Source organism: Heloderma suspectum, chromosome 11 (assembly GCF_057233095.1).
Source record: "Heloderma suspectum isolate Gila_16-S chromosome 11, 16-S_ref, whole genome shotgun sequence".
NCBI classification, from domain to species: domain Eukaryota; kingdom Metazoa; phylum Chordata; class Lepidosauria; order Squamata; family Helodermatidae; genus Heloderma; species Heloderma suspectum.
The window spans coordinates 23,803,434-23,831,029 of NC_139468.1; the positions used below are offsets into that span (position 1 = coordinate 23,803,434).

The following is a 27,596-nucleotide window of genomic DNA, read 5'->3' on the forward strand; positions in this document are numbered from 1 at the left end:
TTGCCTCCCAGAAGTTTTATTGGTTAAAAAGACCCCTTCAAAAAACTGGAACTGGCCCTGCTATCAATGGCTACTAGTCCTGCTGCTCCAGTCTCAGAAGCAGTATGCCTATGTATACCAGTTGCTGGGGAACATGGGCGGGAGGGTGCTGTTGCACTCTTGTCCTGCTTGCGGGTTTCCCGTGAGCAGCTGCTTGGTTCACTGTGTGAACTGGACTAGACGGACCCTTGGTCTGACCTAGCGTGGCTCTTCTTATGTTCTTATCACGCTGAGCACCATGGATAGCTCCGTTAGAGTTCTGACTGAAACCCAGAGTGGATCCACAGCCCCACTGACATCGGAGCCACCAGCCTCCGCCGGGTGTTATGTTGCCTGGTTCCTTGGCCGCTGACCGAGAGCGCTGCTTTCTATCGCGGGATGCTCTTCGTTTGTTTATAAGGTCAAGGCATCGCGTTTCCACACCGCCTAAAAGTTGCCTCCCTCCCCACTTGAAGGGGGCGGCTTCCGAGGCGCTCTCTCCACTTCCTGGGGCCGAAACAGAAAGAAAGAAAGAAAGAAAGAAAGAAAGAAAGAGAAAGCGGTGCGGCGAGTCTCCTCCCCCTTCAGGCCAACCAGCCAACCAGAAAGCGGGGGTGGGGGCAAGGAAGAGGGGGGCCGCCCCCGACCCCCTCAGCGCCGGCGCCGCCCCCGCCAGCTCCTGGACGCTGCCCCTTTCGCTGGGGAGATACAAAGTTTCTGGGGGTTCTAGAGCGCTGGGCAGCGCCTTTGAAGATCAAAGGGCGGGCGCCGGAGCGGGGGCGGAAGCGCCCGGCCTCTTCCCCCGCCTGCGCGTCTTTCGGCCGAGTTCCAGCTCGGGAGCCGCCGCCATGGACGCGGAGGAGGCGCAGCCGGACAGCCTGGACGGCTGGGTGGCGATCAAGGAGAACGTCTTCGGCCAGCCCGAGCCGCCGCACAAGCTGCGCTTCCTCGTCGCTTGGAACGCCGTCGAGAGCAAGTTCGCGCTGACCTGCCACAACCGGACCTTGCAGGAGCAGGCGGGCGGCGGCGAGGACGACGAGCAGCGGATGAGCTGGGCCGGCTTGTACTCGCCGCAGGCCTTGCAGGGCGTCCACCGGCAGCTGGCGGCCCTGAGCCCGCCGCTCCAACCCTGCTTCCCCGCGCTGCCGCCGGCGCTGACCGGCCCCAGCGGCCTGTGGGCGCTGCTTTTCCCCGGCTGCCCGGTGCTGGAGGAGACCGAGCTGGAGGCGCTGTGCCGCCGCCTCGAGGGCTACCTGGGCTGGGCCTTGGAGGCGTGCGGCCGGAGAGTGCTGCTGGACACCCTCTTCGCCCACGACCAGGACGAGGAGGACGAGTATTTCGAAAACCTGCGCGAGTTCCGGAGGAAAGCGCTCAAGGCGCGGCTGACGTGCGCCAAGGAGGCCCTGAAGAGGGTACGGCCGACGGGGGCGCCTTCGCGGGGCGGGCGGGGGCGGCGGGGGCGGCGAGCCGTGCCGTGCCGCTCGCCAAAATGGCTCGAGCAGGGGGTTCTCTATGAGGACGTTTCCACGTCCCCACCGAATCGTCCAACCCCAACCAAATTCCAGCATAGGGCGTTTTTGTTTCTTTTTGTCTTGGTTTTCTTTGAACCTTTGTGCCGTTCTTTTACGCCAGGGGCGAGGCACAGATGGCCTTCCAGATGTTGTGGGACTATAGCGCCGATCCTCCCTCGCCATTGGCTATGCGGGCATGTGCCTCACCAGCTTTTGGGGGTCCACATGTTCCGCACCCGTCCCAAACGAAACAGCGCTTTTTTGTTAACAATATGGTAAGGGTGGTGATGCCAGAAAATATCAAATATGGCACAGTTAATGGGGACTTAATTGGGGTAAAGCTACATGAAACATTTGTGTCTGAAAGTATCAACACAGCAACCAGTCTGGTCCCGGATGGTGTGAAGCTTGAACAGAACACTGCCCTACATTAGTGCTGTTAAGTTCCTAGTTCTGAGGATTTTCCTCCACTTTTTACAGGCTTTTGCATATCACAGAATTAGCTCTAAGCATGTGCATACCCACAAGGACAGGCACGTTGTAGCATGAAAATTGCAGTCCCTTACCACTGTGAAATTGCAGTCCCTTACCACTGTGAAATTGCAGTCCCTTACCACTGTGAAATTGCAGTCCCTTACCACTGTGAAATTGCAGTCCCTTACCACTGTGAAATTGCAATCCCTTACCACTGTGCCGTTCCCAGTTCTCCTTGAACAAAACCCTGCTGATTGCATTTGCGAAGGTTAACAAACATACCCTCTCCCAAGCCCCCTTCCACAAACAAAGCCAACCCATCTTCATGCTGCTATAAGGAGCAGGGTCACACCAAAGTGCTCTGCAACCTTCCAAAATCAGAAGACCCCCCCCCCCCGTGTGTGTGTGTGTGTGTGTGTGTTAGGGAAAGAAGACAAATCTCTCCAGCGCTGCTAAAATTTGGATTTCAAATTGATCATTAAATCCTGATAGTCATTCAGGACACACACATTGCACGGCTTCCCAACTTATCATTGCTTTAAGAAAGTTAAAAGGGTTGTTTTTTTTAAACTTTGTCTCCTAAGGCTGCTTTTCACATGTATGCTGTTCGGAGTAAGTTGCCAGTGGAACTTGCAGTCACCTGACTGCGCTGGGCTCGGTTCAACAAGCAAAACAGGCTGCTGTGGTGTGGGTGGAAGGCCTGTGTTTATAGGAGCAGGCAATGTTGCATTGAGTACAGATGATAATGGGAATGTCTGATTGCAGTCTTAAGCGTAGCTTCCCTTCACTCTGCAAATGATTTCTCAAGAATCTGAGTTTTGGAGATCCACATGTTCCCCACCCGTTCAAAACAGCGCTACAAGCCGAAATTCATCAGAGGCTGCTTTTCCTGGGTTAAAGGTGACTTGATAAGGATATCAGATTACTGGTTGAGACCAAATGTGGGTAAGAATTGCCCTGCTGGATCAGGCCAAAGGTCTGTCTAGTCTAGCATCCTATTTCCCCAATGGGAAGCCCACAAGTAGGACATGAGTGCAATAGCACCCTCCTGCCCAAATCCCCCAGCTTTGGCAAGCTTCTGTACAGACGACACACACAGCGGTGAGACATTCAACAGCACCTCTTGAATGCCTGCCTGTTATGCTGTCCAGCTTGTTCAAAATGCAGCCCTTCTGTCTGGGGAAAATTAATGGCTACTTTCGCAGTGGTTAGCCTACAGTTAAAACCAGTGGCTTCTCTCGTTCCCTCTCTCCCCCTCTCTCTGAGGAGCTGGTGAGGCAAAGCTACAATCTGTGGGATTATGGTTGAAAGCCTCTAAGTCAGAAACCCTCCTAAACATATACATGGTTCTTGCTTTTTGTTTTATTTTTATACATAAGTATACATATGTTTTTTATTTATAGGCCAGTGTTCCATCAGGATGCCTTCAAAGCTGTTTACAGGTTTTTTTAAAAAAAGATAAAACAACTGACAACTGTATTAAAACACTTTTATCTTCACAACAACCCTGTGAGGTAGGTTAGGCTGAGAGGAGGTCATGCTAGGCTTAGCGCTGTCCATTGGCCTGCCAGTGAGCTCTGTGGCTGAGAGGGAACTGAACTCAGGTCTCCCCGGTTGTAGTCTGACATACTAGTCCAGCCATTCTCAACCTGTTGGCTGCCAGATGTGTTGGACCACACCTCCCATCATCCCCGGCCATACTTGCCATTGGCTAGGCTGGCTGGGAATGATGGAAGTTGCAGTCTAACATATCTGGAGGGTCCAGGTGTTCAGTGCCTGCTCTAGGTTTTTGAGGGCCTTTGGGCATGATGCCTTCAATGGGCCCCCTCCCTAAGTGAGTCTACCTTCTCACCTCCAGTGTCACCAGCTGCTATTGCTGCTCATCCTTATCATTGTTACCACTTGCTTGTTTGACAGGCAGAGAGCCAGTGAGCTAGCAGGCAGGGGCATCGATTGCTCCTTCTCACCACCACCATTGTCTGGACCAGAGCAAGAGGCAGGTGAAGAAGCAGGTTGCAATGGTGAAAAGGAGGAGCAACTCCAGAGGGCTCTTGTCAGTGGGCCCTTGCTTGGGCATAGGCAGGTGCCCAGCCATGCCTACCCTTGACACCAGGCCTGGCTTTGCTAACCACTCCATCACACTGGGATTATCTTCCCTGGCTAAAATCTGCTGTGTCCTCCAAAGCAGGGCATGAAAGCAAGTTGGTTCCCTCCAGAGGACATTCAGCCCTCCCAGGTGGCACTGCCCCATAGCTGCTTCCAACCACGCTGCAGATTGTCTTGCCACAGACTCAGCACAGCAAGCAAGGCCTGTGTCTGAGCAGGGGCAAGTGTGGACCTTGAAGGAACAAAAAGACCACCTTGACTCTTAACTTCCTGCCTCATGGCAGGACCATCTATACCAGGAGTGGGCAGAAGATAGATCTCCACATGTTTAGATCTTCAAGCAAAGGGCAACTAAAAAAATCAAGGGGCTGGAGCAACTCCCCCATGGGGGAAGGTTACAACAGCGGGAATGCTTAACTTGGAGAAAAGGCAAGTGAGGGGAGACATGATAAAGGCATATAAAATAATGCATGGTGTGGAGAATATGGATAGGGAGACATTTTTCTCCCTCTCATAATACTAGAACCCAATAGGGCCATCCCATGGAGCTGATTGGTAGGAGATTCAGGACAGATAAAAGGAAGGACTGGCACAGAGTTCCTGAGACTGTACCACTGCAAGGGAAAGATCACTTATTGCATCAAGATCTCTCTCCCTGTGAAAGGTAGCTTGCCAGGAAGACCATTCTTGCCTTGCGTTGCCCCTCTATATGCAGAAAACTTTTTATAAAAGTTACAAACTATGCAGGAGCATGCAGACATGCATTCAGACAGCGTCAGTCAGAGATAGGACAGTCCCAGGACCTTGGAACAGCTCTCGGAGAGCATGGCCTTTTGTCCACAATAGCGGGCAAAGAACTAAAACACGGCTGAAACCAAATCCTAAAAGGGGGAGACCGACATCTCCGGTTCCTGATTTATCTCTCTAGTTCAAAGTGGATTGTGAGAAATGGCTAAAGCTCATCTTGGCTAAGATGAACTGTGTTGGACTCTCAAATGCAGCTGCTGTGCTTGCCTTAGGGTTCAGTCTACCAACCTGCTGCACAGCCTTTATTCATGTGAGCGGTTCCCTCTCTGTAACAATGAAACATCCTTAAGTTGATAGCCATGGTTTGTACATCTGTTAGAAATGGGAAAACGATTGAATGAAATGCTTTAGTCAAGCATTGTATGCCAGTTCCACTTGATATAAAACAGTCAGCACCCTGAGTCTATTGGTAGTATATATTTTGTCTCTGTGGGATGTAAATTGCTTAAAAATGCTTGAAATCACCCTATGATCTTGACTCTTCTGCATCTAATGATGTGAGCGTATTCCCGTCCCACTCCTACCCTGGCTTTGTGAACAGTTGCAGTTTAGATGGAAATGGACTGCAATTAAAAACTTGCTGGATCTGACCAAGATCTGTCCGGTCCAGACTTTCATTTCCAGCAGTGGCCGGGAGACACACCCCTTGGGTACATCCTGTTTGGACTACTGCAACATGCTCTCTGTGGGGCTGCCTTTAGAAGATGTTCGGAAAGTTCAGCTGGTCCAGAATGCTGCAGCCAGACCGTTGACTGGGGCTCCTGGTTACAGGGAGGGTGTGACTCCCTGGTTACAAAAGCTTTACTGGTTACTGGTCTGTTTCTGGGCACAATTTGAAGGGCCAGTTATGATCTATAAAACCTCTTCATGACTTGAGACCAGCCTATTTGAAAGGCCATATTCTCCCAGATGAGCCTGCCTGCGTTTCAAGGTGCTCTAGAGAGAGCCTTTTCTTGGTCCTTCCATGACCACTTGATGGGAATATGAGAGAGGGCCTTCTTGGTGGTGGCTGCTTCCTGGCTTGAGTTCCCTGCTGAGGGAGGCCAGACTAGGTCCATCTCTGTTGCCTTCCACCAGCCGGCAAATACATTTTTATTCAGACGGGCTTTGAAGCTGACTGGTTTGCAGAAGTCAGTAGTGTAGTGGTGAGAGTGACGGACTGGGAGCTGGGAGATCCTGGTTCTAGTCCCCACTTGGCCATGGAAGCTCACTGGGTGACTTTGGGCCAGTCACAGACTCTCAGCCCAACCTACCTCACAGGGTTGTTGTTGTGAGGATAAAACGGAGAGGAGGAGGATAATGTAAGCCGCCTTGGGTTCCTTGCAAGAGGAAAAAAGGCGGGATATAAATGCAATAAATAAACAAATAAATAAATAAATTAACTGGTGGGTGCTTTTTTATTTCTTTTTTACTGATGTTTTCATTTGATTTGTTTTTACGTTTAATTATAATCTGTATTTTATGTGTTCATTATTATCATTAGCCACCATGAGTGCTATTTTCAATGAAAGGTGGGTTATAAATTTGATAAATATTTAATAATAAATAAATTATCTTGTGATATTTTTAGATCTTCTTGTTGTGGTGCTTGATATTTTAGCCTCTGCTGCTTACAATTGATCAGTCATTTTATTTGCTGCTTCTGACTTGATATATATAGATTTTATTTGTGTTTTTATCGGCAGTCACCCTAAGAGCTATTTGCCATAGGGCGACTAATACAATTAATAATAAATACTGTCTTTTCCCACACCCCCAACTGTACCTGATCTCTCTTGCGAAGAGCATAACCCATTGTTAATTATGATACTTTATTGCCCTTGTAGGTTCTCCACCAGCATAAAGATGCCGAGAAGTTGGTAGCCTTAATGGACCTCTACAAGGAGGAAGATGAAGCTTATTGGGAGCTGGTTACTGCGGCAACCGAATTCTATCAATATTTATTGCAGCCGTTTAGAGATCTGCGAGAACTGGCGACGTTATACAGACTGGAGATTCTGGTAGGTTTTTCTTTCCAAGGTTTCAGATTTCTAGCCCAAGAATTCTTTGAATTGTTCTTATAGTTGAAAAAAACATTTTTTTTAAAGGGGAGTACTTCTTCACACAGCACATAAACTATGGAATTTGTTTCTACAGGATGTAATGATGGCCACCAATTTGGATGGCTTTAAAAAGGAATTGGGCAAGTTCTTGGAGGATAAAGCTATCAATGGCTACTAGTCCTGGTGGCTGTATGCTACCTCCAGTATCAGAGGCAGTATGGCTATGGACACCAGTTGCTGGGGCACATGGGTGGGAGGGTGCTGTTGCACTCATGTCCTGCTTGTGGGTTTCCTGTGGTTGGCCACTGTGTGAACAGAATTTTGGATTAGATCGACCCTTGGTCTGATCCAGCAGGGCTCTTCTTATGTTCCTATCTCCAGGGAGGGCTAGGAAAGACCTGTTTGTCCACTTAGTGTGCGGCTGCTGTGAAAAAGGTGAACTCCATGTTAGGCATAATTAGGAAAGGAACTGAAAATTGAAAATAAATTGCCAAGATCATACTCCCCTCATACAAATCTAGGGTGTGTTCATGCTTAAAATACTGTGCACGGTGCTGTTCACCACACCTAAAAAAAGATATTGTAGAGCTAGAAAAATGCAGAAAAGGACAACTAAAATAATCAAGGGGCTGGAGAATTTCCCCTATGAGTGAACGTTACAGCAGCTGGGATTGTTTTGCTTGCAGAAAAGCTGAGTAAGGGGGGACATGATAGAGGTGTACAAAATTATGCATGGTGTGGAGAAAGTGGATACGGAGACATTTTTCTCCCTCTCTTATAATACCATGAAGTTGATTGGTTCGAGATTCAGGACAGATAGATGTAAAACCTTCTTCACACACGGCATAGTTAAACTATGGAATTCGCTACCAGAAGATGTAGTGATGGCCACCCATTTGAAAGGCTTTAAAATAGGATTGGACAAATTCCTGGAGGAGAGGGCTATTGATGTCTATTAGTCCTGATGGCTATATGCCACCTCCAGTATCAGAGGCAGTATTCCTATGTATACCAGTTACTGGGAAAAATCGGCAGGAGGGCGGTGTTGCACTCATGTCCTGCTTGTGGGCTTCCCTTGGGCAGCTGGTTGGCCACTTCAGACTGTGGACAAGGAACACCAAAGATTACTATTAATAGTAACCACTGTCCCCTTTTGCTTCTGGCCACCCTACCCTAAGCTTTAATTTTCAGAGAGAGGGAGATAATACATCTGTTTCTTTCCATTTTGTCCACATCATTTGTAATTTTATAAACCTCTGTCTTCCAGGGGCTGCTTCTCATCATTTCACTGTCAGATGTAGAACTGACTTCTGCCTGCTATTCCCACATTATACCTTTCCCTTCTATATATGTATCTATAGCTCTGAAAAGGTGCAAGCCATGTTTGGTGAGATGGCGCATAACACTGACTGGGTTCGCACAGTGGACTCAGTGATGGAGTGTGAGTTGTTTTGAACCATGTGCTGTTTGTTGAACCATGGGTTAGCATGTTGTCTGAACCCAGGACATTTTCCGCAGGGTGTCTTGTTAACCATGTAGTGTGGCTTATTTTTCTCAAACAAGCCACCTTGAGAACCCATGGTTTGTTGTTGGGTTGTCCATTGTGGTTAACAAGCCACCCTGGGGAAAATGTCCTGTGTTCCAACAACATAACCTACAGTTCAACAACAACCCACACTCAGCCACTGGATGTGTGTGAGCGTGTTGTGTGAACAGCCCCTCTGTGACCCTAGAACAATGGAGTTGTGTCTGGAAGCCTGTGGTGGGATGGGTCATATTTTCTGGTCAACCAGGTGCACAAAATATTCATATACTGCGTTTCTATGGGTCTGTGATCACATGACCAGAAAATGTGACGGGTGAATGGGCCCCAGGGAAAGTCTTTCCATAGCATAGAACTCAGTGGCATAGCTGCATTGACAGAGGAATCGAGTTCCTTGCAGCACAGCTGCTGTCGCCCTCTTCACAACTTCTGTTCTGTGCATCAACACAGATGGGCGTGCCTTTTGCCCTGTTTCTGAATGCCTGTTTAACTCCAATATTAAGTGGATTCTCTCTGCAGAAATCCTTGCAGGCTAACAGGCTGGGCCCCAGAAGAATAGAAGCCTTGCAGAAGGAGGCCGAGGAGTGGACGGATCAGGCCGAAGAAGCCGTGTGCTCTATTCAAGACATCACGGTCAGTTACTTCAAGGAAACTGTGACGGCACTAGCAGGTGAGCAGAGGCATCAGTTCCTCGAGATATGTAGAGCCAGTGGCCTCAAATGGCAGATTTCAACCCTCCAGATGTTTTGCCCAACAACTCCCATCAGCCCTAGCCAGCACAGCCAATAGTGAGGGCTGATGGGAGCTGTAGGCCGAAACATCTGGAGGACACAAGTTGCCCACCCGTTTTAGGGCATTAGTGTGGGAGAGAAACACATCTGACTTGATGTAGAGATGATCTGAGACGTTCCTTGTGTGCAACCCCTGTTCATTTCACTTAGGCTTTCTCAGGAGAACATCCCAGTGGATTGTGCCCTATGTTAGTTAGTGGGTGAGGGTCAGTGCTGATTTGGCTATTTGACCTGTGCCACTAAGATTCGACCTGCGCCACCAAGCCCTGGGAATAGGTGTAACATGCGTCTTGGCTAGAGATGTGAAGGCCTGGGAAAAGAAACAGAAAGAATAGGGGGAACCTGGGAAAAATCTGAAGGATCCCCCCCCCCCCCGCCCAGGAATTTCTGGAAAAAATTGGGTGGGGGGATTTCCTCCATTTTTTCCAGGTTTTCGCCCCCAAGCCTTTCTATCTCTAGACTTGTCATAAAGAAGGGTTCTGGGTCTGAATGACCCAATTAAAGAATTGCTTATTGGATCGTCAACGTTCTCAGTATTTAATAATGGATTTCAAAGTTCTTCACAGGTATATATGTCTCAATTTTCCTTTCAACAATCCTGTGAGGTACACCAGCCCATGCTGGGCCGTGCCATATTATAGTTTGGGTCTGAGAGATAGTGGCTTGCCGAAGGACCCCCAGCAATTGGGTAAGGTTCAGACCAAAGATTTCCTGGATGTATGAACCCATAGTTCACGTTCATAACCCCTGTGCTCTGCCAGCTGCCTGTATAAGGTGTTTGTAATTAATTAATTATTACATTTATATCCCAATTTTTTCCCCTTTCAAGGAACCCAAAGCGGCTTACGTGGTCCTCCTCTCCATTTTGTCCTCCTCTCCATTTTGTCCTCCTCTCCATTTTATCCTCACAACAACCCTGTGAGGTAGGTTAGGCTGAGGGGCAGTGACTGGCCCAGAGTCACCCAGTGAGCTTCATGGCTGAGTGCAGACTAAAACCCAGATCTCCCAAGTCCCAGTCCAATGCTCTAACTGATTCATCACACTAGCTATTTATTTGTGTAGCTGCTAAAGTTATCTAGGGATGTTCCATTTTCTCATCACTTTGTACCACGGCTGGATCTGCATCAGATGCCACTTGGTCTTAACATCTCTACTTTTTTGAGGAGGCTCAAATCGATCCTTAGCAGCAGATAATTTTCTCTCTCCCTCTTCCCTCCCTTTTTTTGTTGTTTCTTTGCTTTGTTTCTCGCTCATCTGACAGCGATGCAGAAACAGATGGAGCAAGACCGAAAGCGCTTTGGCCAGGCTGCCTGGGCGTCGGCTTCTCCGAGACTGGAAAACCTGAAGTATCTGTTAGCGAAAGAGACCCTTCAGCACATGAGGGCCAAAGAGCTTTGCCTGAAGCATAAGAGAGCTGACATCCGGAAGCAAGTAAGGACGTTGCCCACATCGCTGTCCACATTCGTCCTTCCTTTGGCTCTTGTCGACACAATTTTTGCCCAATCCAAGTAACTATGAGCATGAGGGGCCCTATTGCAATTAATTTTAATGGGCTTAAATTCCCAGGCCTCAGTCCAGGAGAGCACTTAAATACACTGTCACAGCACCATGCTGGATTGGAGCCTAACGGCACGATCCTATTCATGCCCTAACTTGGACGTAAGCCCCATCAAGTTCAACGGGGCTGAACAGCCAAGTAGGGCTGCTTCCTTAAACCCTTTGGACCCAGTGGGGTTTACAGACCTAAAAGCATGCATAGAGTCAGGCAAGATGGCTACACCCCTTCGCGTGCTTGCATCCAAGTCAAACCTGCATAGCGACTGGCAGTAAATGTGGCAGAAGTTGCCTTGGATTTTTGCCCGTATTACTGGATATAACGAGGACTCTGGATCTAGAGATTGTGAAAGCTTGCAAAGTCTTCTCCACCTAAATGAGCAGCTTCCAATAAACTGTAGGGGACGGGGGGCATAGCTCAGTAGTGGTTCAATCCTGGGCCTTTTCAGTTAACAAAACTAAACGAACAGACCTCCTTGAAAGTGATCCCAGTCATGAGAAGCTCTGCTGGATCAGACCAAGCATTCTGTTGACACAGTGGCCAACCAGCTGCCCAGGAGAAACACACAAGCAGGACATGCATGCAACATAACCCGCCCATGTTCCCCATACGGCCTCTGATACTGTAGATAGCATAGAGCCACCAGGACTAGTAGCCATTGACAGCCTTCTCCTCCAGGAATTTGTCTAACTCCCTTTTAAAGCCTTCCAAGTTGGAGGCCATCACTACGTCTTGTGGTAGTGTATTCCATAGTTTAACTCTGCGCTGTGTGAAGAAGCCCTTCCTTTTCTCTGTCCTGAATCTCCCACCAATCAGCCTCATGGGATGACCCCATTGGGTTCTAGTATGCTGAGAGAGGGAGAAAAATGTCTCCCTATCCATTTTCTCCACACCATGCATAATGTCTCCCCTTCCTTGCCTTTTTCCTAAGCCAAACAATCCCAGCTGTTGTAACTTCCCTCATAGAGGAGTTGCTCCAGCCCCTTGATCATGTCCGTCCGTCCGTCCGTCCGTCCGTCCGTCCATCTATCTATCTATCTATCTATCTATCTATTTGTGGCAACTTATATGCCACTGAATATAATAAAATCCCTCTGTGGTTCACAATAAATATTAAAATGACATTTAAAATACAATATTAAAAACACAACATTAAAAATTTATTTATTTATTTATTTATTTTATTGCATTTATATCCCGCCTTTTTTCCTCTTGCAAGGAACCCCAGGCGGCTTACATTAACCTCCTCCTCTCCATTTTAGCCTCACAACAACCCTGTGAGGTAGGTTGGGCTGAGAGTCTGAGACTGGCCCAAAGTCACCCAGTGAGCTTCCATGGCTGAGTGGGGACTAGAACCCGGATCTCCCGGCTCCGAGTCCAACACTCTTGCCACTACACCACGCTGGCTCTCTTAAAAACCCTTTTCCGCACTTTTTGCAACTCTACAATATCTTTTTTTAGGCATGGTGACCAGAACTGTACACAGCATTCCAGCGTGGTCACACCATAGATTTGCATAAGAGCAGCATGATGTCGGACAGGGCTAGAGGGATGAATAGTTTGACCTGGCCTAAGGCAAGTTCCTAGAGGACCCTCAGTTGGTGGATGCCTTGTGGGTGGACTGCCAGACTGGCGCGAACGTTGCACGTGGGAGGAACAATGGAGGAAGAACTTGCTGTCAAGTGCAACGCCAGCAGTTCCAAGAAGAAATGCGATTTACATGCAGGGATGAGGGCACGTGTGACTAACATGCTTCTTTCATTTGTTTTGCCTTCCTCCCCCCCCTGCTCCCCCCAATGACCTGTCCAAATCTGTTAAGAACTTTTCTAAAAAAACAACATGTTGGGACATGTCACCTGCTGTAAAACCATAAACATTGAAATGCTTGATCAGAAGAATGATGTGGCGCAACTCTTGCTAGGGCTGTACCATTTCAGACTCGAGGTGGGGAGATTTCATGTTGCATGTCCCTGTGTATACATGACTCCCTGCATATAGAAAATATAACACCTCAGGGAGAAAGATTCTGGCCTAGCTTTTTCCCTGACACAGTGGCTTTCTGTGTGCAGGGAGATGTTGGTGTTGGTTAAAAAACAACAACAACTGTGGAGCCTCCTAAGATGCCTTCTCCCCATCTGCAGTCTGAAGTTACTGTCCCAGAAAAAGCAGCACCATGCAGTGCTCCTGGTCATGTCTTTCATCTCCCGGGTTTCCTCAGCTAAGTCTGTGCCAGCTTGTGTGCTCCTTGGAGGCGGTGTCCAGAAACTATGAATTGCCACGTTATGGGGACATAGTAGCTGCCTGATACTGTGTCAGCCCTGCATTGTCTACTTTGACTGCTAACAGCTGTCCAGTGGCACAAACAGAAAGGCCTTTCCATCACCTGCTAGCAGCGGAGGATGGTGGCTCCGATGTCAGTGGGCCGGTGAATCCGTTCCGGGTTTCAGTCAGAACCAGTCCAAACTCGAAAGGAGGTATCCAAGGCACATCTTGGATCGCTCCTTTAGAGTCCCACTAACATTGGAGCCTCCAGCCTTCACTAACTGCTACCTGATCTTTTCCCCTCTTTCTTTTTAAGTTGAAGAGATGCCAGTGTTTGAACCTGGGGCCTTTTGCACTTGAAGTCTGTGCTCTTGACTGAGCTATAGCCCCATCCCAAGCTCTTCGCCCATGTGCAGGAAACAGTGGAGCATCCCTTAAATCAGCCGTGCTCAAAGTGATGCCCTCCAGATGTTTTGGCCTGTAGCTGTCATCAGCCCTAGCTGGCATGGCCAATGGTCAGGGATGATGGGGCCTGTAGTCCAAAACATCTTACCCCCAGGTCGAGGAAGTCTCCCTCAAATGCTCGACCTTCTTGAAACTGGCCTCTGATGGGGAAGCGTGAGTGGGAAAAGGTCCATGGCACACTGTGTTTGCCTCTTAATCATTGTGGCCCTAATGATTCTTCCGTCCTCATTTGGGAAACCTGCAGATGGAGTCCTTTGACGAGCAAGAAAACAACATTGCTCAAGTTGAGGAGCTGGAAATAGAGTATTATGAAACCCAGCTGGAGCTGTACGAGGTGCAATTTGAGATACTGAAGAATGAAGAAATGCTGCTCATTACACAGTTGGAGACCTTACGGAGGCGGATGAAAGGTAAGGCAGCAAAGAGTGACTTTTAGTAGGGATGGATGGCCCATTTCTGCATTCCAGGAGTGGGGGACCTTTCTTATGCCAAGGGCCACATTCCCTTGGGGTTAATCTGTTGGAGGCTGCATGCCAGCAGAGGACAGGCCCAGAGCCAAAATTGGCAGAGGCGCACCCCCTTCTCTCTCTCTCTCTCTCTCTGCCACCTCTTCTTTCTTTCTTTGGTTCTTTCACTCTATCTGCACTACCCCCTTTTCCCTGTGTCTGTCTTGCACTCTCTCTCTCTGCCACCCTTTCTTTCTTTCTTTCTTTCTTTCTTTCTTATTTATTTATTTATTTATTTATTAAATTTATTAATCACCCATCTGGCTGGTCACCCAGCCACTCTGGGCGACGTACAAAGTATATAATAAAACAGTTTAAAACAAAACAATCCTACAGTAAAAACATTTTCTAAAATACCCTAACCCACCCCAAATGCCTGCCTGAACAACCACGTTTTTAATGCACAGCAGAAGCTCATTAAAGAAGGGGCATGGCGGAGTTCCCTAGGGAGGGAGTTCCACAGAGTGGGGGCCACCACAGAAAAGGCCCTCTCCCTCGTCCCTACCAGTCTAGCTGTCCTAGCTGATGGGACAGACGGAAGGCCATCCAAGGCTGATCTTGTTAAGCGGCCTGTCTGGTGTTGCTGGAGGTGCTCCTTAAGATAGGCTGGGCCGGAACCATATAGGACTTTAAAGGTCAAAACCAACACCTTGAATTTGGCCCGGAAAACAATTGGTAACCAGTTCAACTCCTTCAGCAGTGGAGTGATGTGTTCTTGCCGGCGGCTACCTTTAATCAGATGAGCCACTGTGTTCTGTACCAGCTGCACTTTCTGAACCGTCTTCAAGCGTAACCCCACGTAGAGCGCATTACAGTAGTCTAGACGAGAGGAGACTAGGGCATGTACTACTGATAGGAGCAGATGGTCGGGAAGGAAGGGGCACAGCTGCTGTATCAGATGGAGTTGATACAGCGCTGTCCGGCTCACACCTGACACCTGAGCCTCAATGGACAGCTGGGAGTCCAAAATGACCCCCAGGCTGCGGACCTGGTCTTTCAAGCGTAGCCATACCCCATTCAACACCAGGTCAACATCCCCCAGCCTCCTCTTGTCTCCCACCAAAAGTACCTCGGTCTTGTCAGGGTTCAGCTTATTCCTCCCTATCCAGTCACTCACCCATCTCCAGACGTTTGGACAGGGATTCTACGGCCAACCTTGGTGAAGATTTGAACTAGAGGTAGAGCTGCGTGCCATCCGCATATTGATGACACCGCACCCCAAACCTCCTGATTACAGCCCCCAGCGGTTTCACATAGATGTTAAATAGCATCGGGGAGAGGATGGAACCCTGTGGCACCCCACAAGTGAGTGGCCACGGGTCCGAATCCTCCTCTCCCAGTGCTACTATCTGGTACCTGCCAGAGAGGAAGCACTGGAACCACTGCAATACGGTGTCTCCAATGCCCAACCCCTCCAGGCAGTCCAGGAGGATACCATGGTCAACGGTATCAAAAGCCACTGAGAGGTCGAGGAGAACAAGGAAGGAGCATTCAGCCCTATCCAGAGCCCTCCTCATATCATCTACCAAGGCGACCAAGGCCATTTCTGTCCCATGCCCAGGCCTGAAGCCCGACTGAAATGGGTCTAGATAATCGGCTTCTTCCAAGTGTGCCTTCAACTGCATCGCCACCACCCGCTCAATCACCTTGCCCCAAAATGGCAGATTCGAGACTGGGCAAAAGTTGTTCAGAACTTGGGAATCCAAGCAGGGCTTCTTTAAGAGCGGTCTTATCACTGCCTCCTTGAGGGCTGATGGCATTACTCCCTCCTTAAGGGAGGCGTTCACCACCACCCTGATCCCCTCACCCAGTCTCTCTCTGCAGTCCATAATGAGCCAAGATGTGAGTAAGCAGGTGGTCGGCCTAACAGATGAAAGCACCTTGTCCACTTCATCAGAAGGAAGAAGCTGGAACCGATCCCACAAAAAAATGAAGAGTGCAAAAGAAACCACAATTAAAATGGCGGTGGTGGGGGAACAACCAAAAAAAAGAAAAAATAGATTATACTGTAACTTAATGCTATAAATTATTTGTTACTTTTCTTTACTGTTTCCTTTACCTTGTTTCATGTTGTATAGGATATTTTTTTAAAAATAATCTCGAGTAATTGCCTGGCTTCATTGTTTGTTCTGTTTCCCACTCATTTTCCATAAATACGTTTAACTTAAAAGGAGTTCTTTATCTACAGTTTATAGTTCTTTTTCTAAAGCATATAGTTAAAAATGTAAACCCTTTCTCTTTTATATCTCAGGATGTAAAAGGCAAATAGTATCTCAGGGTGTAAATCTGATCATATTTGATTCTTCGTTGTCTACTTTAAAGGGATTGCCAGACCAGATTTTCAACTCTTCAGTCCATCTGCCCCTCCTGGGACTAGGGCTGCTGCTCCTGCAGCTGGATCGGTGAGGGTTGCAACCGATAGAGCAAATGCTCCTGTCATGAGCTCACTGCCGCACCAAAAATAATTATTTTTGCAAACTTTTTCTAACTAAACATTGCATTCTTCCTTAGAGATCCAGGATGAAGTAATTTATTATGACACATGTGAAAATCCTGATGAGTTAAAAGCCACCGAGCAGGCCCTGGAAGAAACCCGTGTGCCTTCTTCCGAAATGGCTCAGTTGAAGCAGAAGACCCAGCAGCTGGAGATGAAACGTGGGATTATCTGCTCGAGGAGAGCCTATCTGAGGAACAAAAAGGTAAATGTCCCAGAAGATTTCAGGTGTACTGGTGATGTAGGGTGGGGCTGTGTGTTTAGTGCAAACATGGCAAATCTGTGGAAGAGAGCATGGGGCGCAAAATTCATGATCCTGAATATCTTAGTGTGATTTTAAAACATATAAACAAGTTCCTAGTCCTCATTGCTGTGAATGCATTTTGGCACAAAGTTCAGGATCCTAAAAACCTAGGTGTTCACCTAAGGAAAAAATAACCCTCAACAAGCTTCTAGTCCCTGTGGATGTGTTTACGCACTCCCTGGTAAATCTGTGAAGGCATAGGGCTAGCTATGTAAGAATACTGTTGCTCATGACTCCAGGATTTTAATGACCTGTTGCTGTTTGTATATGTAAATATGTGTGCAGAAAAGGGCAACCAAAACGATCAAGGGCCTGGAGCATCTCCCCTATGAGGAAAGGCTGCAATGTTTGGGGCTTTTCACCTTAGGAAAAAAAAGATGAGTAAGTGGGGACATGATGGAGGCATATAAAACAATGCATGATGTGGAGAATGTGGATAGGGAGCCATTTTTCTCCCTCTCTTGTAATGCCAGAACCCCAGTGGGGTCATCCCATGAAGCTGATTGGTGCGAGATTCAGGACAGATAAAAGGAAGTCTTTCACACAGCGCATAGTTGAACTATGGAATTGGCTTTCACAAGATGTGATGGCCACCAACTTGGACAGCTTTAAAGGGGGATACAGCTATTACCTCTAGAAACGGAGGCAGTGTGCCCCACAGTATTGGCAGAGAACATGAGCAGTGCTACTGTACTCATATCCTGCTTGTGGGCTTTCCACTGGGGCATCTGGTTGGTGACTGTGGGAACAGAATGCTATTGGGAAACGCAAGGATTGGCCAACACTGAGCTACAGGAGCACAAGAAAACAATTCCATTAGTCCATGGCTTTCAAGCTGGGCCTGGGGACCCTGAATGGGAAGGTGGGTTTTCTTACACAAGCCAGCTTGCCCTCGCATCACCTGTCTTCCTTGGCGATATCTGGTGGCATGGAGTGTTGCATGTTCCCTGGGGCAACTACAGTCTCTGTTCATGCAGGGCAATCATGTGGTCCAAGAGGTCTGCCTAGCACCCTGCATGATCAGAGTGTGCTTTAGAACAACTGTCCTCAGCTTGGTGCCCTCCAGATGTTTCGGACATCTCACAGGGCCCCTGACTGTTGGCTGTGTTGCCTGGGGCAGTGGAGGCTGGTGGCACTGATGTCACTGGGCCTGGATGTCACTCCAGGTTTCAGTCAGCACTCCGAAGGAGCTATCCAAGTTGTGAAGCACGGTGAATAGCTCCTTTAGAGTTCTGACTGAAACCCGGAGTGGATTCACTGATCCCCTGACATTGGAGGCACCAGCTTCCACTGGCCTGGGGGTGATGGGAGTCCAAAACATCTGGAAAGGCTGTTTTAGAACCTGACCCAGGCGTAGGCGCATCGTAAGACATCTTATAAAAAGTCAGACCATGGGCCTGTCTAGGTCACCACTGTCTGCCCCAGCCTTGCTGGTGCCCTCAAGTTGTGTGGAACTACACATCCCATTGTCCCCTATAGCTGGGGGCGATGGCAGCAGCTTTCCAGGGTTTTTCCCAGGAGATGCCAGGGACTGAACCAGAGAACTTCTGCGTGCAAAACAGGGGCTCCCCCACTGAGATGTACATCCCTTTCCCAGAATCCTTTGCAAACAAACAAAATGGAGGTGTTTCTTGGCATAGGCACATGAGTTGATTATCGGACTTCGATATTCTTACGCCACTGCTTTTTTAAACACACACTCGTGGATAACTACCCATGTTTAGGAGTGAACTGAGAGCGATGGTTTCTTTTCTGCCAGGACCAGTGTGATGAGAGCCGGCGTCTCCGGCTCCAGCAAGCCCAAGAGAGCACTCGACATTTCCAGCAACATCACAGCATTCAGATTGTACGTACCGAGAAAGTGAGATTATTCAGGTGGAGTTGCGGCCAGCACTATGTATATGGTTTGATTCCATGGAAGTACAGGACAGGTGCTGAATTCAACTTCTTGAGAATCTTTTGCCTTAAAAAAAGAAGTTTCTAGCCCTTATGGTAAGGAAGGTGTGTGTGCAATCATGTGGACGGTGCCTGCCAGTATCTCAAAACCAGCGAGGTGGCTGAATTAGATTGCCATTGGCTGAGGGTAGAGCTCCTGTGTATTGAGTAGCACTCTGCCCACTGCCCCAACCCGACCCATGGCTAGCAAAACCATGGTTTTTAAAATTGTTTTTTAAAAGTTAAATACCTTGTGCAAACTGAGATCCAATTACTCAATTTGCATGATTTATTCAGGTTGCAGAATTCCAAACTAACACCAAGTCCAGGTCTGTGTGTATTTTGAAATTCTGTGTTGTCACTCGGCAAGCATAGAAACTGGTATTGGGTTCAGTATTCGGCATCCTGGAAATGCAGCTTGCTTGCTTTCTTTTTTTTTCATTTCTAGTCCCTAAGACTGCAAAGATGGGCTTGAGTGTGTGTGAATTTCATGGAGGATCTTGAGCAAGATCTCCAAGGCATGGGACTCTTACTTATTTAACTAATTACAGTTTTATTGATTTCATTTCATTTCTGTACTGCCCAATAGACAAAGCTCTCTGGGCGGTTCACAAAAATTAAAACCACAAAGTACAGCATAAAACAATATAAAATATGAAAGCTTAAAACCACAATATAAAAGTACAATCAGAATAAAACCTAGCAGCAATGCAGAGATTTAAAATACAGGTTTAAAACAGCAGAGCTAAAAGATCAAAGTGCTAAAATCATGCTGGGGGAGGAAAGGTCTTCACTTGTTGCTGAAAGGAGTACAACGTACATGCCAGACTAACCTCTCTAGGGAGCTCATTCCACAGCCCAGGTGCCACAGCAGAAAAGGCCTGCTTCCACCTCGCTTCCTTTGGCAGGGGCTCCCGGAGAAGGACCCCTGAAGATGATCTCAGGGTCTGGGCAGGTACATATGGGAGGAGGAGGTCCTTCAGATAAGCTGGCCCTAAGCTGTTTAGGGCTTTGAATGGTAATGCCTGCACTTTGAATTGGACCTGGACGTGGACTGGCAGCCAGTGCAGCTAGAAAAGTACTGGCGTAATGTGATTTCATTGGCCATGTATATCCTGCCTCATGTTCACTGTAGATGTCCTTCCCAGGCGGCCTCCCATCTGGGCACAGACAAGACCCAAACCTCCTCAGCTTCAGCACTGTTGCTGCCTCGTGTGCCTTCAGGCTGTTGGCCAGGACTTTCCTTTAGAGCAGCTTTTCATTTCAACCGTAGCCTGGTCACTATAGAGATGGAGTGCTCCGTCCCTCCTCTGTGCCCAGCATAGAAATGCAGTGGGGTGCTGCTGGAAGGATGGAGCTCTCTGTCCTTATTCTGCTAGCCCCTAGCAGGCTAGTAAAAGTTTTTTGCAGGCTATTAACTTTTGCAGACTGTTTTAACAGCCTGCAAACCTTCTTGCTTTTCCCTTTGATAAGTGCAAGCCATATAAGGCTGTTACTTTTAAGACCATATAGGAATTGAGGTGGCAACTAGTAATTTTTCCAAGGTCAACTAGTGAGCCCCTGGGTGAGACTGGCATTCCATAGAGTGGCTTACTTTGCATTCTGCTAGTTGAAGGGAGAGGCACGGAGCTTTGTGGGGCACTTAAGGCAAGTCTAGGGCACGGGCTGTTAAGGCACATGATGAGTCTCGATTTGAGTCCAAGCCCCAGGGCCTTCCTTTGTCTCTATAAATTCTGACACAGGGCCCCTTAATTATATTGGGAATGGTGATTGCAGACCTAACATCTGAGCATGCTAACTTTTGCCGGTGCTGAAATGCAGAAAAGGGAGAAGAGGAAAGAAGATGAGAAAAAGAAGAAAGCTTGGATAAAGCAGGAGCGAGAAAAAACCCTGGAGAGGCTCAAAACTTTTAAAGAGGTGAGTATTGCAAAGCAGTTTCCATGTCGTGGTGGAATCTTCCTTTTTGGAGAGAGAAAAATATACAGGTGCTCAGCTCAGTTCATTAGCCTGCAGTGACCCAGCGGCAGGAGGGATTGACAAAGGCAGATACTTGTTTAAGGAAATGTTAGGAAGATGCCCCCACACTGGAGGCATTCAAGATGAAGCTGGACAGCCATCTGTCAGGGATGCTTTGACTTAGATTCCTTCATTGAGCAGGGGGTTGGACTCGATGGTCTTATAGGCCCCTTCCAACCCTACTATTCTATGTTGGGAAATAGTTTGGCACAGGTTTAAAATGGCCTTGCTGGCAGGGAATTATGGTAGTCCAATACATCTGAAGGGTGCCAGGTTGGGGAAGGCTGCCGGAAAGTCAGAATCCAGTCTGTAATGTGGACTAGGAAGGCCTGGGTTCAAATCCCCAGTCAGCCATGATGCTCGCTGGGAGCCCTTGTCATAACATTCTTTGTAGAGTCATTGTTGAGGATAGGCTCCTGCCTACCACCTGAGCTCCCAGGAGGGAGGGTGTGATACCAATGTGATGCTTGATCATTTTTAATCAAACCCTGTGGCACCAGCTTCTACCACCTAGGGTGTCCGTTGACCATAGCAGACTAACAAGGCTACCTGTCTGTAGTTTTTAATTGGTGCCTCTGGTCCTTCAAGATCCAAGGTTGTTGTTTTTGAAACATGGCAACTTTTTTGTCTTGCAGAAGTGTCCCGCTCAGTTTGTGCTGAAGACGTCCCGGTCCCAGCCCATGAACTCCAGGCAGCCACAGGGGGGCCCCAGCCGACCTCCAGCAGCGTCCGGGTCCCGCCAACCCCCAGCGGCGTCCCCTCAACCTTTGTCAACTGGAAAGGTGGCTGCTGCTAAGCAGTCAAGGGCACCACCGAAAGGCTCCAAAACGCCACGTCAGAAGCCTTCAAAAGATATTCCTGTCCAGATCTTTGCACCGCGGGGCGGCCCAGAGCAACAGAAAAAGGGCGAGGGGGTGCCGTTGCCACCGCCTCCCCCCCCGCCACCCCTTCCCCCCCCGCCTCCCCCACTGCCAAACATGCAGCCTGTTGGCTTAAGGACAGCACCAAGCAAAGAGAAACCGTTGCCCCTTGTGGGCGAAGACCCTCCAAGGGGAAGCACCTCCGCGGAGAAAGAAGATGGTGCATCCAGGTGCTCGGCCAAGAATTACACAGGTGAGGGGGTGCTGCTGTCCTTCCTCTTCTCGTTAAGAGGACTGTATTTGTATAGCACCATCAGTGGACACTGTATAAATATACCATACTTATAGCACCACACCCATTCGCTGCTGGAATCAGAGTAGCCGAATCGCATCAGAAAAACCTGCCCACCCCTTTGGCTTCATTGGTGAGTGGCGGCACGGACGTGGAGCTGCCTTGAGGACCTGGAACTTGGGTTGCGTCTGCATGAACTCCAGGGCCGGAGGACAGCAAGGCAGTTGCGCACTGGGTGTGCACATCTGTGCGGGAGGATGGTCACACGTTGGACATGCTGACAGCCTGTGCGTTCCGAATAGCAGATGAAAGCAACAGGTCCGCAGATGCCACTGGCACAGCAGCCTAAGTTGCCTTATACCAGATCAGCTTGTTGGTCCATCTAGCTCAGGATTGCCTACGTGGAGTGGCAGTGGCTCTCCAGGGCTTTCCCAGGCCTACCGAGAGATGCCAGGGATTGAATCAGCACAGGCTGGTGGCTCCGCTCTCAGTGGGGCTGCAAATCCATTCTGGGTTTCAGTCAAAACCAGCCGGAACTCTTAACGGAGCTCTGCAAGGTGCTGAACCCTATCCCCCAAATAGCTTCAGCACCTTGGATAGCCCCTTTAGAGTTCTGGCTCATTCTGACTAAAACCAGAATGGATTCACAGCCCCACCGAAATCAGAGCCCGCAGACTGCACTGGATGGAACCCGGAACCTTCCGCATGTAAACCATGGGCTCTGCCACTGAGCTATGACCCTTGATGCCGGGCCATAGCCATCCCATTCTCCAACATCCCTGAAATATTATGGTGCAAGGGTAACAGAGCAGCCCTGCAAAGAAGTAGGCAGGTGATGGTCGCTCACTCTCTGTTCTGCACTCCCATGTTGCTACTGCTACTCCCAATAGGTAGCCCGCCCGCCCGCCCTCCGTGATGGGTGCATGAACTCTTGCGGCCAGAGTTTTAGCCATGCTTGCAGATATCAAGGCTGCCCTGTGTTTAACATAGCTGAGCACTGCAAAGGCTGCATATTGTGGCACTGGCCTCTTGCATTAAAGGGCCATTGAGCTCCTTAAGGATAGAAGAGAGAGTGAGAGAATTGTGTGCCACCACCACCATAGTTCAGTGTGCAGTAAGCACAGCATAGTACTATCCCCAGGGTGAACATGCCACTTGTGTACTCGCCTGGGGACAATTTCTACTCACCCTAGGTGAACGACAGATTGTAGAGCAATGCAGTCTTAGTACACATCCAGATGGCTCTAAGTGAGGGCATCCCATCCAGGGCAGCTGATCCTCATGGTACAGTAAGGCTTGCAATGGATCCCGTATTGGGTCCTCCATGGGGGTCCATGTGGTTGAAGAGGAGCATGAGATTTAAAATGTGCACAGCTGGATTCCAGTAGAAGCATAGGGGTAACCTGTCTCTCCCTAGCCTACTCACCACATTCTCCGGTGAGTGATATTGCCCCAATGTAGGAAAACAGGAAGCTCCTTTCTCTGTGCTCTCAGAAGCAAAAGCTGTCGTTTCAGTGGTCACAGACTGGCTCACACCAGTAGCCTTATCTGTACTTACATTAAAGCAATGGCAAACACACAGCCAGGGGACAGGTCAGCTCTGGTGTTGAGCTGTAGATACCTGTGTAGTGCATGTCACTCTCTGTAACCCAGTTGGCGTCTCTGCTCAACATGCGAAATGCAGCATTGTATAGCTGCTGTTGGCATCCCATTTTGGACTTATGAGATGCATACAGCCATTAACTTCCTTATAATGAATGTTTTGCGAACTAGCCATGGCCATTTCCGTGTGCGTTGTTGTTTTTTATTACTGCCTCCGCAAGTTCCAAAAGTAACTTCTCTTCGCGTGCTCAATCTTGCTAGCCCTCAAACATGTGCATTGCAGTCAGATGGGAGGAAGGTGAAGGCAACCTGCTTCTAAATTCGTTGGCAGCGCATATGGCAACTTTAGAAATGTGATCTCTAAAATGATGTACTTTTTTCTTGGTGTAAATATTTGTTGCTAAGTGAACTCACTTTCCTTTTAGTATGTAAGGACAGCGTCCATTTGTCCTCTTCTCCAACCTGGAGGGCTTTCTAAATTAGACCTGAAAAGCTCTGGAGTTGGTGGGGTAAGGTGGACGGAAGCCTGCAGGAAGCAAACTTTACAATGTGGACAGGGGGTGGGGAGTGGATGGGATCTCGTCAGGCTTCAAAGGGAGGGAAATCAACTACTGTTGCTAGCGTATTTTGGCTTAAAGCTCTGACTGCCAATGACTAAGCCTTAGGAGAAACATTGCAACCTTTTAGAATGGGAGAGAAACTGCACAAAAGCTGGGAAACCACCAAATGATTGGTGGTCAGGGAAAGGAGATGGGGCCAGAGAAAGGGATGTGGCCATCTGGGGAACCATGGAGAGCTGGGTGGTGATCCCAGGAAAGCCTGAGATTCCCCACTCCTACTTTAGTCCCTGGGACGCTCTAGGATTGCAGCCTTAGGGCTCAATCCTATGCATTTGGACAGAAAAAAGTCCTGCAACTCCCAGCATTCCCCAGCCAGCCATGCTGGCTGGGGAATACTGGGAGTTGTAGGACTTTTTTCTTTCTAAACATGCTCAGGATTGCAGCCTTAATCACTCAGGCTTTGGGAGACTTTTAATTTGTGCTGACAGCAAACATTCTGGTGATGGTGGTTGCTGCAGTTTTGGATCTTGATTTTTCTTATTATTTGTGTATGTATGTATGTATGTATTTATTTTCTTAACCGCCCATCTGGCCAGTCACCTGGCCACTCTGGGTGTTGTACAATGGTACAATTTAAAACAGTAAATTTATACATTAAAACATTATTTAAAAATACCCTAACCCACCCCAAATGCCTGCCTGAATAACCAAGTTTTCAGTGCGTGGAAGCTCATTAAAGAGGGGGCATGGCAAAGTTTCCTAGGGAGGGAGTTCCACAGAGTGGGGGCCATCACAGAGAAGACCCTCTCCCCCGTCCTCACCAGCCTAGCTGTCCTGGCTGATGGGACAGAGAGGCAGCCATCTGACGCCGGTCTTGTTAAGCGGCCTGTCTGGTGTTGCTGGAGGCGCTTCTTGAGATAGACTGGGCCGGAACTGCATAAGGTTGTAAAGGTCAAAACCAACACCTTGAATTTGGCCCAGAAAACAACTGCTAACCAGTGCAACTGCTTCAGCACCGGAGTGATGTGATCACGCCGGCGGCTGCCTTTAATCAGGCGAGCCGCCGCGTTCTGCACCAGCTGCAGCTTCCAAACTGTCTTCAAGGGTAACCCCACGTAGAGCGCATTACAGTAGTCTAGATGACAGGAGACCAGGGCATGTACTACCGATGGGAGCAGATGGTCGGGAAGGTAGAGGCGCAGCCGCCATATCAGATGGAGTTGGTACAATGCTGTCCGGCTCACGGCTGACACCTGAGCCTCCATGGACAGCTGGGAGTCTAAAATGACCCCCAGGTTGTAGACCTGGTCTTTCAAGGGTAGCCGTACCCCATTCAACACCAGGTCAACGTCCCCCAACCTACTGTTGTCTCCCACCAGAAGTACCTCGGTCTTGTCAGGGTTCAGCTTATTTTTATCTGTTTGTAACCTCCTCCTCCTCGTCACAGCTTGTTCACCAGCTTTCTCGAAACAGGCAAGCAGTGACCAGAGTAAGAAGGAGCAGCAGCGTCTGCTTGCTTTGCTGTCTCCTCTGGTTGATGATGCAGATTGGGGCTACAGGGAAGGGGCAACAAAATGGGCAGTAGTGGCAGTGGTGATGGAGCTGGGGGGGGCACAGACATCTTACTTGGCCCCCTAAACCTGGAGCCTGTGCTGAGTGGCAGGGATGAGTGAATTCTTTCATGACCTTTATGAGACTCCTCATAGTAACTTGTCTGAAGGAGCAGAGTTATGACCTCTACTGGCAGGGCCGGCCCTCCCATTAGCTAGAGTGAAGCAGTCATTTCAGGCAGCAGATGTTGGGAGGAGGTGGCGAAGTGTCTGAGGAGAGTCCTGTGGCCCGTGCGGCCTGCTCTGGGCCCCCTAAGTTAGCTTGCAGCTTTCAGGGGCAGAGGAGGATCCTGTCCCATCATCAGTGTTGAAGACAGATCCCTCTGCCAGTGCAGTTGGCTTTTGCCCATGGAATGGGTGGGGGCGCCCCCTTGTCCTTTGCCTCAGGCAGCAAAAAGTCTTGGGCCATCAGTCTCTACTGGAGAAGGAACCCCTTTTCTTGATGGCCCCATGATCTGGGAAATTACAGGTCAGTGTCTAATTTTTTCCATTATCGGCAAAAGTAGACAAGCAGGATCAGGTGGTTCTGGATTAAACCAATTATCTAGATTTGTGTCAGTCATCGCACTCATTCCCTTCTCTCTCCCTCTGAATCGTTGGCCTGAGAATGACCGTTTGCTCTGTTCTGCCGCAGGAACCATGGACGATGTTTTGGCTTCACTCAAGCGTAGTGAAATCCTTCTCCGGAAAGTGGAGCCAGCCAGTCAGGCGCCGCCTTCCAGCTCCTCCCTCAATGACAGCATCCTTGCCGCCATCAGGCAAGGCGTTAAACTGAGGAAAGTCCATCAGGAGCCCAAGACAGACATTGAGAAAAGCTCTGACAACGAACTGGAGAGGAGCATAAAGGCAGCGATCCAGAGAATTAAGAAAGTGTCAGCTGACTCAGAAGAGGACGAGAACAACGACTACAATAGCGGTGAATGGAATAGTTAATGCAGCGGTTTACAAAGTGTGTCCTGGAGTGCCTCAGAACCTTATCAGGGATTCCTCAATGAGAAAAGTAACGGCAAGCAAGCTCAGTCCGTGCAGGGCAGTCCTGAGGCCCAACGGGCCTAGCCAGTGTCCTGCATGGACAGAGTGTCCCAGAATCCTTTGCAGTGCACTGGAGTTCTGGGGCAGATGAGTCAATGGGGAAAGGGTTTCCCGCTTCAATGGAGGAACTTTGAAAACCACCAAGTGAATAGATTCAGGGCAACCAGTTTACTGACATGAAATGTTATGCTTCTATTGAATTTTGCACATTTTTAGGAAGGGTCTTGCTGTCTCTTAGGAAATGAAAGATGGTTTATTTCAAGTGCTTCCTCACCAACAATGACAGTTGAGTACTGTTAAAATGGCTCCCTTGATATTCTGTCCCGAAGTCATTATTTTGTTGTACATAACAAAGTGCTGTTCCAACAGAATTCTGTCAGGAATCATCCAGTTAAGACAGTCCAAGGATAATGAATTATCCCTGAAAGATGGACAGCTGTATAGGAAATTAGGGAAATTACCTCAGTATGACACATTTTTTAAAGCCGCTGAAGCACTGATGGCTGTCGTTTCAAAAGAGTTCCCTTTTAGCAGCTCATTACACAGTTCCTCAAGATGATAATAAACATCAGAACGGTGAAATAGCTACACCAACCTACAACTCCTGTCAGGTGTTGTAGTTAGACTACAACTCCTATCAGTCCTAGCCAGAGATCTTGGGAGTTGTAGTCCAACATTACTGGAGGGCATCGGGTTGGGAAGGCTCACCTGCACTTTGATGATCACCTGCCTGTGACAACAGCTCTTGCTGACGAGAGTATTTTACTGACTGTTGAAAACTTTTTTGTTGCTTAAATGAAAATGATTTCTT

At 48.6% G+C, this 27,596-nt stretch overlaps 1 protein-coding gene across 1 annotated transcript; it reads left to right on the plus strand.

Annotated features, from left to right (window-relative positions):
* Positions 1-27,099, plus strand: WHAMM (WASP homolog associated with actin, golgi membranes and microtubules). Its single transcript, XM_084817208.1, has 10 exons — positions 1-1,430; positions 6,743-6,916; positions 9,021-9,171; positions 10,554-10,723; positions 13,819-13,984; positions 16,592-16,779; positions 18,638-18,724; positions 20,635-20,730; positions 21,465-21,942; positions 26,388-27,099. The coding sequence occupies exons 1-10, from the start codon at positions 366-368 to the stop codon at positions 26,684-26,686; spliced, it is 2,874 nt and encodes a 957-aa protein (XP_084673334.1). The 5' UTR covers positions 1-365; the 3' UTR covers positions 26,687-27,099.
* The last annotated feature ends 497 nt before the right edge of the window (positions 27,100-27,596 follow it).

Excerpts from the sequence above, each read along its gene's own strand:
- WHAMM (XM_084817208.1), top strand. The coding sequence starts at position 366 with ATGTTGCCTGGTTCCTTGGCCGCTGACCGAGAGCGCTGCTTTCTATCG. Across the intron at positions 13,985-16,591 it reads CTTACGGAGGCGGATGAAAG|AGATCCAGGATGAAGTAATT; the intron begins GTAAGGCAGCAA and ends ATTCTTCCTTAG. Across the intron at positions 20,731-21,464 it reads GGCTCAAAACTTTTAAAGAG|AAGTGTCCCGCTCAGTTTGT; the intron begins GTGAGTATTGCA and ends TTTGTCTTGCAG.